Genomic DNA, 12,289 nt, shown 5'->3' on the forward strand with positions numbered 1-12,289 from the left:
CAGCACAATGGAATTAAGTCAACAAATAACACGGCCATGCTTAGGGCATTATGTTAAGATTGAGAATCTGCCAGTGAGGGGTTACAAAAACTTGAACAAACACCTGAGCATTCAAAACAATAATTAAAAACAAGGACTCACACCTTTGTGAGTGTTCCTTGGCGTTGCCTGTTTGGAACTGCATAGTGAATTAGAAAGTGTGTAGTTTTTTTCTCTCACACACAACACACACTTTACAATGAGTGCCTCCTGAAGCAATCCCTCATTTTAATACATTGTTAACTTTTTGAAACATTCCCCTTCTGAACTCACTAAGTCCATAACTGGTCTTTACATGGAGAAGTGTTTTGTTTGCGGGGGGAGTGAAGGGGGAAGGAAATAGGGGTTCTGTTTGTACTCTCCTCATCTCCAATTCTGACTGGAGAAGGGGAACCAACCATTCTCATAAATACAAAAGTTACAAGCACCAATAGCTGCAGCTGGAAGTATGGAATTTGCCCTGGCCATCCTTCTCTGTAACAACTAGGCCTTGGTGTGGTTTGAAGAAAAAACTGAAGTCTACATTGAAGCCCAATGTTGGCGACTTGCTAACTGTAACGTGAGCATGCAGAGGTGTTTTGGATCAAGGCTATACACATTCACTTAAAAAGAGACGCATGTATGCGCAGCTAGCATTTGTTGGTTCAGAGAACTCAAACTCTGCTCATTAAGTCAATGGAGCATGTAAACTGTATGTTACAAATAGTTTGAGATTTTTCCTTTCCCGCCTCCTGCCCTCCTTTTCTTTTCCTGGGAGGAAAAGGATTTAAACTTTAACATTTAAGACTCACCTCTAATTAAGAAAGAAACCTTAACTCAACCCCATGGAACACATGTAAGGCTTTTCACTAATTTGCCCTTCATTAAATGTAAACCTAAATAAACTACATTTCTACCAGAACACCCTTAACACAGTATTAACAATAGAGTTTGCCTTGCAGTTTTGTAACAATCATAATTATGTTATACATACGTGCAATACTCATGCACGCACTATTCCATGAGAAACACACCCCTAAATGGAGGGTGGCACTTTCCCAGACCGTGTCCCCACTCGCTCTCTCTCTCTCTCTCTCTCTCTGCTTTTCACAATGTCACAACAGCATTGTAGTGCTATTTGCCTGTATTGCCACGTTCTGCAATACACCAGTAGCATGCTATGGCCTATCCACTCATATAGGAATATATGAGCCAAAATCCCAAAAAGCTCTCAGGTCAAAAGAAAACCATATGCAAAGGGAGGAGGGACAGGGACAAAACTAGCATTAATAAACAGAACAGTATCAAGCCATCCCCTGCACCCATTCTTGGCCACTAGTAGCAGGTGTCATAGCAGAGGTGAGTTTTGATACGGCAAGACCAATGGCTTTTAGACCAGTTCTGGGATCCTCTAGACTTAACTGCACAGCACAAGGACTAGAATTCCCCCCGGTGTTTCATGGATGGAGCCATAACTAAGTCCAAGCACTTTTTAAAATTTATTTTTAGGAAGTCATTCCATGAGCCTATTAATAAGAGTAGGAAAATGGAATATATGACCAGACCTCAGAGACAAGACTGCGGCAAAAGACTAAAGAAAATGGATAGCTGGATTGAAAAGAAAGAAAAAGGTGATGACGTTAGACACAGCAGCCTTCATTTCTAATTCAAGTGTTTTCTTCTCCTTATATAAAAGTGACGACATGGGTCAAACACGTTCAAAACTGCCAACTCCAAATGTTCAAAAATCATGTGATTTGCTTAAAAATCATGAGAAAAAACAACAACAACAGTTGGGTTCTGTTTGCCTTCTGGCGTTGGAATATTTAGGGATCACAGTTTCCAGCTTTTCTCCACAACTATGAGGGCTAGAAAACTTAAAAATAAACAAAGCTGAGCTTGTCAAGCAATCTAATTTCAGCAGCTGGAGCTTTAAGAAAGACCATCAAATATTGCAGGGCTTGCGAAAACATCGGGAGAGGTGGCAACAATGCAAATTCACCCCCTTGCTCTTTTCCTCGCTAAATAAAAACGGGTAGAAACTGAACGGAGCGCCAGAGAGTGAAGGCCAGATGCTGGAGCTATGTCTATTTATACCAGCTGAGGATCTGGCCCCCGTCTCTCAGCTTCCCAGAGAAATCTAGAAGTGGGAGAAAGAGAGGAAAAACTTTCTAACTAATCTCCCAAAGCTGCCTCAGGGTATTTCTCCTTTCCCATTGACTGGAAACCCCCCACAAAAAGATTTCCCCCAGCACATCACCGAAACGAACAGCGGGTTATGTCAAGTAACACACAGTTCAATGCATGTCTAAAATAAGCACCGATTTAGTGCTCATCCCTCCCCAAGCCCCACTTGCCATTACAGTGCAATATGACCTCAATAGGAGTCACAGAACCGGGAAGGGCCAGAACAATCTCGTTAGTTAATTCATTAAGTTTATTGTTCGTTAATTAAACTTCTCTTTATCATCAGGTATCCCTCAAAACATTCAAACTGAAATTAAAAAACTTCAGTTAAACTGAACATTTACTACTGCCATAATCTAAGGCCTTTTGAGGAGCAGGGGGACCCCAAGTTGTAAGGGTCTCTTACAGGGCAAACTTCTAATTAAACAAATTGTCAGTTTGGACAGTGAAAATTGATTTAGGAGATTAATTTTAGTCTGCTAGTCACTGAAAATATGAACTCATGTTGTGGATCCAATGCAATCTCATTTCATGGGGGTTGGGGTGGGGGGAAAAAGGAAAATAAGAGGCGCAAAGGTCTCGTGTTTTAATAAATAACAGTGCTGGAATTTAATGCGGCTGTTTTCGAGCGTTCAAACCGCTCCTTCTGCCTCCCTCCCCACTCCGATTTCACCCAACCCCAGACAGATTAGAAAAAAAATTAATCTTGTATGATGACAAACTTGGCTCAACGTTCACTGTACATACTGTACCCACAAGGCTGGCAGCCAGCCAGCGACTGGCACGAGGCCAAAACGACAACAACAAACACAGGCAGCGCAAGCCAAAAAAGGGGGGGGAGGGAGGGAGGAGAAGGAGGGGGAAGGGAACACACAGCTGAGACGCTAAGTGCAGTCCATGCGGCCTGCCACAATGCCAGGCATTAACCAGGGCCTCAGAGGCGGCAAGCGACGCACCCTCCCCGGACAGTGTATATTCATCACCAGGCAGCTGGCAACATTGCCTAGAGCACTGCAAGTGCGACCGGGATTCGCTCCGTTGGCTTCAGGGAATCTACACCCGATTGTAACGCCGGTCAGAATCCGGCCCAATTAAAATGGCATCAAGTCAGAGGATCCAATCCTGCAAATACTTACTGCTGGGGGCAAGTTGCCTACTCCTGAGAATAAGGACCATGCTGAGTTAAGTGAGTACAGGATCAGGCCTTAAAGGCAGAAATAAAATGGGGCCATTTTCTTTTCATTGATTTATATCTAGTATTTTTTAGAACAAAATTGATAACCAGACTCTCTTTATAAAGCCAGTCACAGCTGACTCTCCGATATAAATGAAGGAACACTAACTAGCCTCGGTACAGGAAACATAAGAAAGAAGCAGCACTAGAGTTATTGCTGTTGGATTTTTTAAGAGATGGGGTGTCAAGGAAATACAGCTAAACAGCAGCTGGATTCATGTCCATTTGGAACACTCAACTCCTGCATGTGGGAGAATCCAGGCCTGGCAGAGAGCCTAATACATTGACTACTATCACCATCACGCACCAGAGTCAGCCTTGGATGACAAGAGAGGTTGGAGCAGAGGAACAGTGAACACATCTTCGCTCAGTCTCTACAGCACTTGCACATTACCGCAATACCATTCAATATTTGTGCCAGGTTACTGTGCAGGGGGGTTCTGTGGTGCATTGGTATTCCAGAGACCATTCACGCACTTGACACCGAGTGTTGAGGAGAGGCCCATATGTAAAAGGGGCAGAGGTGCTAGAGTAAGGGAGAAAGGTGAATTGCCAGAGATCTAGGAAGAAACCTGCTTAGCAGCTGCATGATTCCTGGCTCCAGTCTCTGTCATCCATCTCCCAACAGCACCACACCCTCAGTCCATGCCCTTCTCGGGGGAGGTACGAAGCTGCACCCAACACCTCCCCACAGGACAGCTGGAAGTTCAGCTAACTTAGGGCCAGGCTCTCAAAGCTGGGACTCAGGGGTGTGAGCTCTTACTGGGTCAGGAGAATTTCTTTCAGAGACTAGAACAGTCCCAAACAACCCTCCAGACTTGGGTGGCTTGGATACAATGGAACCGGATCATCCCTTATTTTCACAATGGGAAAATCCAGCCCTACTCAACCAACCATTCTCACCATGTGCACGGTGAATCCTCTTGTGGAGTCTAGCTGCCCAACCTTCATCAACATAGAGCAATGGGGAAAGCCAAGTGCAACACGGCTTAGCTCTGCGCAAACCCCTACATGACCAGACCTGCCAGGGTACCTCACACAGGACCTGCCTCCCCTATTCCAGCCACACGCCTCCCCCTTAAGCAATGGCTGCCAATTATGCCATGTTGCTGGGTAGTTCTGTGCTATGGAGAAAAGACACTTGGAGACGATTCTGAGATCCTCTCAAACTCAGTTCACTGTTGACTTATGCCAGCTTTGAAATCATGCCCAAGTGCTTGCTGTCTTACTCCCCATGTGCCATGCAGCCCTCTTCCCTCTCAGAGTCTGATTTCTCATAAATCAAGATTAAAAGAAATATATCAGTCAATACCCAGGACCACGCACACACTGCAGAAAAAAACCCTGAGGAATAAGAGAGACATTGTGTGCTCATCCTCCACAGAAAACAATTTGTGAAGCATTTGAAAAAACTGATTGTATTTACTGTGCACCATCTCTTTATTGGTGGCTTATCCCAATTATGTTTGCATGTCTATGGTCAGATGATTGTGTTTTTTCTAGGCCTGTCAGGACCTCTAGAGTCCATGTGCTGCTGCTGTATATTAGGGGAGATTCAGTGAGCCATGATCAACCATCCAGGGATCAGCTACTACGAGATATTTGTGTGCTTCGGTGCCCACGAATGGCAGAAGCAGCTCTCAGTGCCTAACAAACAAGGACGGCAGCAGCACTTCCATGAGATGCAGGAACACGAGTTAGAGAATTATCCTGTATCTGGTCTCTCATACTTGTTACCATTCACTATTAAAGCACTGGCAGGGATAACACCACTTAGCATTTTATGGAGGTAGGTGAGCCAGTGTTAATTATTGCCATTTTATAGGTGGGGAAACTGACCATTTCTTCTGTGTTTGTACAGTGCCTAGCACAATGAGGGCCTGGTCAATGACTAGGGCTCCTACTCTCTAAGATAAAACAAACCAACAGAAGGTGCAGTGACTTGCCAAGGCCATATAGGGAGGAAATAGCAGAGGAAGGATTAGAACTCACAGCCTTCTGATTCCCCACCCAACGCTTATTCCTACAGACCATATGGCAGAAAGTTCTACAATGATGCTAGCATCCTTCCAAAATTACTCCAAATGTGCAGCCTTGTAAACTCATGTGGACCCTAAGGGTGTGTCCACACTGCAAAAAAAACCCCAGAGCAGCATCTCAGAGCCCAGGTCAGCTGACTCAGGCTTGCATCACATGACTAAAAATAGCAAATATACATGTTCACACTCGGACGAAGACCCTCTCCCTCATTGGGTTTCAGAGCCCAGGCTCCAGCCTGAGCAACAATGTTTACACTGCTATTTTTAGCTCCCTATCACAAGCCCTGTGAGCTTGAGTCAGTTGACGCAGGCTCAAACTCACCGCTGCAGGGATGGGGTTTTTTGGTAGTGTTGCAGTAATGTCTAACCTGCACACTAAGCCTAGGTCTGGCTGGTGGACTCGGCGTTTCCAAGCCTGCACTTGCGCGTCTGTAAACTTGGCTTTACGATTGCTGGAGCCAGGTCTCAGAGCTGTACTAATAAATCCATACTGTACTACAGAGACCTTCTGACTCAGGACTGCAACTTGACCTGCATCCAGACCTGCAAAATGACAGAGCTTGGACCCAAGTCACAGTGGGACGTGGGCTCTGACCCAACTTCCTAGCAGTACTGCAGGACCTCGGTCCTGAGTATTTGCTGACCCGACTCAGACTGATGTGTGTGTGTGGATGGAAGTGTGGGATGTGAGCGCAAATCTGAGTGCGTGCCCAGGCTTAGTGAGCAGTGTGAACATACCCTAAGTGATTTACCCTTGAATGAATGCAATATGGATTCGTACATACACTTTACCTTTGAGCAAATGGATCCAGTGGCTGCTTGCGTTTTTTTTTTTTAAATACAAAAACTAATTGCATACGGGGTTGTATGCCCAATAGGAATTTCAAACTAAATTAACTTTGAAAACACAACGTCTTCTCACTAGTTTAGCATTCCAATCTTTCTATATCTATTTAATTAAAGGGCTTGCATAATTTGAACCCAATAGTTAGATTCATTAGACAGAGTGCCTAATTCTGCAACAGTTTTGCTAATGAAACCGTAGAGGGTGCCTGTACGTGGCAAATACAGTATTCACACACACGGAGGAAAACCACTCCAATATGATGGCCGAAGTGGATGCAGGCAATTGAATAGCACTCAGCCATATAGTAGTCCAAGTTTGTTATGCCAGACTGCTGAGGACCTGCAAATATTTCCCCAGTTAAAGAGCTGAAAACAAAAAAAAGGGAATATATTCATAATTTACCATCCTAAAATGGTTAATACACCCACCCCCACCCTACACACGTGCAAACTCTTAAAGTTTGTCTGGGACTTTCAATGAATTTGGGTCAGTATGACAGAAGCAGCATTCGTCTCACGGAGCATCAATGCCTCTAAACCTACCTGAGTGAGCCAGTAAGTGCATTCGGAGCCGCAAGCTATCCAAGAATCGTTTCCCACACAACTCACATCCATAAGTCTTCATACCACTGTGCAGCTTCCTAAGGAAAAACAGAGATGGATTAGTCCTCTTCCTTGTTTGGGGGGGGGAAGGGAAAAAGTTTTTATTTAAAATGTTAACACTGAGACCTTTTGAATATTTCATGAAATCTACACATTACCCATGAATTTTCTCATTAGCTCGGCAGGAACACAAATCACAGACATACTTGTTTTATATAAAGCTAGACAGCCGTAGGGACACAAGTAAAAATGAGACTTCTGCTGGCCAGCAGCAATGAGGAGGCTCACCCAGAATATTCAAAGATCGAGGCCTCCTCAGCTACAGAGGCTGCTAGAAGGGAAGTCATTTCTTGGGTGTCCTTTGAGCAAAAGGAAAAGAGAGCTGCTTTAACTGGGGAGCACGTAGGAAGCCTGCTTGAATCTTCTCCCCAAAGCTTGATTTGGTGAAGTTCAGAAAGTTTCAGGTCTTGCATTTTAGGAAGAAGGATCCTCTAGAATCCTTGCCCTAACTCAGGGGTCACTAACACAGTGACCACGGGCACTATGGCGCCTGCAGGGGCATCTAAATGCGCCCACGTCCTGGCCGGCAGTCGAGCATCCGCCAAAATGCCACCAAAATTCAGCAGCATTTCGGCGATGACGCCTCTTGATGACGCCGCTTGATGACATCGCTTGTCAGTGGCACCATCGAGAGGTGTCGCCGCCAAAATGCCACCAAAATTCAGCGGCATTTCAGCAGATGCTCGACAGCCGCCATGGTCTTTTGTCTGGCACCCACCAGACGAAAAGGTTGGGGACCACTGCCCTAACTGGTTTGTTTACAAAGCACCTACCCTACCTGCCTTTGTCCAGAAACAGAAACTTTGCAAGCAAACCCCAGTGACACCATGAAGTAATTAAAGCTTAATGAGAAAGATTACTCTTGTGAAATTTCTAGAGAGACTTCAAGTCCCTTTGGTAATAAAAGGGATCAGAACTCTTACTAGGATTGCCAACTTTCTAATCGCACAAAGCCGAACACCCTTGCCTCATCCCCTACCCCGCCCCTTCCCCAAGGCCCTGTTCCTTCTCTGAGACTCCGCTCACTCTATCCCTCCTCCCCGTGTCGCTCACTCTCCCCTGCCCTCATTCACTTGCTCATTTTTACCAGGCTGGGGCAGGAGAGAGCTAATGGGACGAGAAATGAGGGGTTCAGCATGTATGGGGAGGGCTTCCGGGCTGGAGCAGGAGATTTGGGTGTGGGGGAAGGGGTACGGCTTGGAGTGTGGGCTCTGGGGTGGGGCAGGGGATGACAGGCTTGAGGTGCAGGAGGGGGCTCAGAGCTGAGACAGGGGGTTACGGCACGGGTGTGGGGACGTGAGGACAGGCTCCATACTGCACTTACTTTAGGGAGCTCTGTGGAAGTAGCAACATGTCCCTCTGCTCCTAGGCATAGGGGAAGCCAGGCAGCTTTGCGGTGTGCGCCCTGCCCTTACCCACGGGCACTTCCCCCACAGTTCCCATTGGCCCGTGATTCCTGGCCAATGGGAGCTGCGGAGCCAGCGCTCAGGGAAGCGCTGGGGCAGTTCACGGAGGCCCTGTGGCCGCCCTTATGCCTGGGGCCTGCAGTGACATGTTGCCGATTCCCAGGAGCTGCGTGGAGCCAAGTGGGGAGCCTGCCAACCCCACACCAACTGGACTTTTAATGCCAGGGTCCCTTTTTGACTGGATGTTCTGGTTGAAAACTGGACACCTGGCAACCCTGAAGAGATTAAGAGCTAGAAATGTGCTCATCCCTACAAATACTTCATGAAGAACCTCTGTGCTATCCTTTCCATTGAGGGGAAAACGTTACGATACGTACATCGATTATGTGTGTTCATGCATCTCACACCAACTGGAACAAGGGCCGCAACAGACTAGCGCTAGCAGAAGCAGCAGAGCTCAGAAGCAGATTAGAACAGTGGCCACTCTGGAAAACAAACACCAGGAACTCCATTGCCCTAATACTGCTAGCTACGGCAGTAGCTGAGTCCATGTTGGGGGAAAAGAGATAGGCTGCAAGGTCCCTGCTGAGAAGTGCCACCCAGATGTTGCTGGATGCTTGGAGTGCTGATGAAGAGGAACCACAGCTCACTCTTCTGGCTAAATACTGCACACTAAGGACACTACACAAATCTCCAGACTAAGTACCAAAGGGAAAGAGGAGGATGGAAAGAATAAAAAAAAATAAAAATAAAAAAATAAAAATCAAACCTCTCTCACTAATGCTTCTACCAAGAGCAGTACAGATGGGACAGAATCCTTGGTCCCGAGATGAGCATCCTTAACTCCTATTATCTCAGTAGGAGCAAACAGAGGGTGCTACATCTCTTGCAAGTTCACCCCCAGAAAGAGAACAAAGCTATGTCTGTTCCCAGAATGAAGCAGCAGATGCACGATGCAGAGTTTCTATTTAGTATTTTTACCATTCAAAATTGCTTAAAATGTAGTCAACAGGTCTAATGACAAGTGGCACTAAACAAGGTTCTCCTTCACTCCTTGCTCAGAATCTGAATAGAAAGGTGGGCATTACAGGGGAAAAAGTAGGAAATATTTAGGGCACTAAAATCCTTACATATATTTCACTTAATTGGATTCCCCCTGTTGAGCCCAGATTGGAGAGTCTGCAAAGAGGGGTAGTGCATCAAGGCAGTGAAGAAAGCATGATCCAGCTCAGAACCCAAACCATTCCTTGCTGGAAGGGTGTTCATTTTTCTTCATAAAGGAACGACCCCATTCAAGAGCAATTCAATAGGTCCCAGTGCACTCTACTAGATTAAGTCATATTTACAGGGCCGCTCAGAGGATTCAGGAGGCCTGGGGCAAAGCAATTTCGGGGACCCCTTCCATGAAAAAAGTTGCAATATTATAGATTATATTATATTCTCGTGGGGGCCCCATGTGGATGGGGCAAATTGCCCCACTTGTTCCCCCCCTCTGGGTGGCCCTTAATATTTCGCCGACACTGCTTGTGAAGATCTGGGCAGAAGCGTTGCCCAAGCCAGAAAAAAATTAAGTAATCATTAAAATGCAAGTGATATGTCAAAGGCACATGCTCCCTGGCAGCACACGAATGCACTAAACTCAGAAGTCTATGGACAGTCATGACCCTGACAAGAGATAAAGTATCCTAGCAAACAAGAGCCTTCTTTCCACTCCTCATCTCATGCTGCTATAGCCACAGAATTCTTTCAAGCACAGTTTTCTGTTATTCACTCATCCCCACCCCCAATCCATCTTTTCCTCCACCCTCTTGTAAGGCCAACTATTGCTCAAATCCGAAGTCTCACGCACATTGACATTGCAAGGCAAAGTTCCAAAGTTAACTCATGATCATCTACTGTTGAGCCAACTAAACTCAGGAACATTAAATAGAAAACATGGTAAATGAACTCTCTTTTCTATGTCTACTTCAGAGTGTCAGAGGTTGATAAATGTATTGCTTAGAAGCAGCCCGTGCTTTGTAGTTGACACAAGCATTGAAAAACTACCAAGCCAAGTTTGCTACATTTTCCTAAGAGAGATGCACACCCATTTATTGTGATCTTTTCATACAGATGGAAGTAGAAGAGTCTAACAACAAAAACACATGCAGGTTTCAAAATAAGATCCTATAAAAAGAGGTTTTTGCTGACATTTTCATCAGATGATACAGTCAAATGACCCACTCAGCCTTCTAATCACATCCACTAATTATCATCACTTCGTTACACGACAAACATGTTTTACTGCATTGGTGCCAAATATAAACTACACACTCTAGATAATATTTAGTTTTGCCATGAGTGCAAGGGACTGGACTAGATGATCTCTCGAGGTTCCTTCCAGTCCTTTGATTGTATGAAACAGTTCTGTGCAGAACTGGGCAGGGTATATGTATCCCTGAAAGCTGGGATCCATTGACACTTTTGTTGGCCATCCAGCATCAGAAGACCCTTAAACTCAATGGCTTGGCCCTAGTACCAAGCCACAAATTATGGACAATTAGGAGTCTGGTGGCACCTTAAAGATTAACAGATTTATTTGGGTCTAAGCTTTCATGGGTAAAATACCACTTCTTCAGCTTATGCCCAAATAAATCTGTTAGTCTTTAAGGTGCCACCAGACTCCTCACTGTTTTTGTGGATACAGACTAATGTGGCTACCCCTCTGATACTTCATTATGGACAACTGTTAACTTTACTGAGGATGAAGTTCAACTTTCCTCTAGTCATCCTTTGGCTAAATCCTCCAGCACACTTTAAACTCAAAGTAATCTGCAGTTAATTTTGTGCTGGTGAAAGAGTAACTGATTGCCATTTCTAGAGACTAGAATTCCATGTCTACCAACAGAACGGACATGCCAGAGGCACCTGCCATGCAAGCTACCCTCCCCAATGTGCAGCTTAACCTGGGCAGACCGGAAGATGATATTGTAAGTTCAGTGACCCAATTCAGCCCTCAGCCTTTATGTTAAAAAACTTCCAGGGACTGGAAAGAAAGCCATCAACTCATTAGGTTAAATGTTATAGGAATGGCTTTTTGGTTTTTGCCATATTTACCAATCTGAATTCAGAAGCCCTAATGGAGGAAGGTTCCATACCCTATTACCAGTTTCCTTGGCAACTGGCAATCATTAAAACAGCTTGTGCCATTAAAATTAAGTTGAACAGCAAGTAAAAATAAAGCTGTGACCAGTTAGCCTCTCTTGATTCTGACGAGAGGCTGATAATGGAGCAAACCCATTATAATTATCTTTGTGATGGGGACAATGTACAGTGTAAAAATATAGCTTTGTCGAGAGGTGTTAATTCTGGATCAAATAATGTTTGGTTCTGCTGGCATTTGAGCCTGGATACTAAAGGACTCTTTAGAGAAGTTCTCTTTAGAACAGGATCAACAGGAAAATAAACTAATTAACCAATTTACTTTTGAGTGAAAAATATTTAAAAAATAGTTCCCCATTAAGGAATTTAGCACCCTGTATCAGTACATTTTTTTTTGTCCCAAATGATCTTGAGAATAAACACAAACTCTTCAAACTTCTCAACCTTAAAAACACACTAAAATCATGTGCATTGGCTGCATTTGATGATCTTTATTTTAGAATGAAGTGTCATTTTTTTGGGAGGCTGTTCTAGTTGACAAGTTTTCTGAACTAGGCTCACAAATGTTCTTCTCCATAGAAGTCTAAGAAGAATGGCCCTTTTCCCAGATGTCTACCATCTTTTATTCCAATTGGGACTTAGTTCACAGGAGCCTCTTAGTTAGGTGGCCCTTTTTCAAAATGGCCATTGTTTCCGAAGAGCATAAAGCCAAGCTGCGCTCAGGGAAGATGGTGGCCCCAGACTGCATCAGGTTT

At 44.8% G+C, this 12,289-nt stretch overlaps 1 protein-coding gene across 4 annotated transcripts in view; it reads right to left on the reverse strand.

Annotated features, from left to right (window-relative positions):
• ZBTB16 (zinc finger and BTB domain containing 16) overlaps window positions 1-12,289 on the reverse strand; it is a 173,598-nt gene that overhangs the window by 84,813 nt on the left and 76,496 nt on the right. For all 4 annotated transcript variants that reach the window (XM_030538387.1, XM_030538390.1, XM_030538389.1 and 1 more), the window contains exon 3: window positions 6,868-6,965. In XM_030538387.1, coding sequence (XP_030394247.1) covers window positions 6,868-6,965 — 98 coding nt within the window. The remainder of the gene's footprint in view (window positions 1-6,867; window positions 6,966-12,289) is intronic.

This window comes from Gopherus evgoodei, chromosome 19 (genome assembly GCF_007399415.2).
Source record: "Gopherus evgoodei ecotype Sinaloan lineage chromosome 19, rGopEvg1_v1.p, whole genome shotgun sequence".
Taxonomy (NCBI): domain Eukaryota; kingdom Metazoa; phylum Chordata; order Testudines; family Testudinidae; genus Gopherus; species Gopherus evgoodei.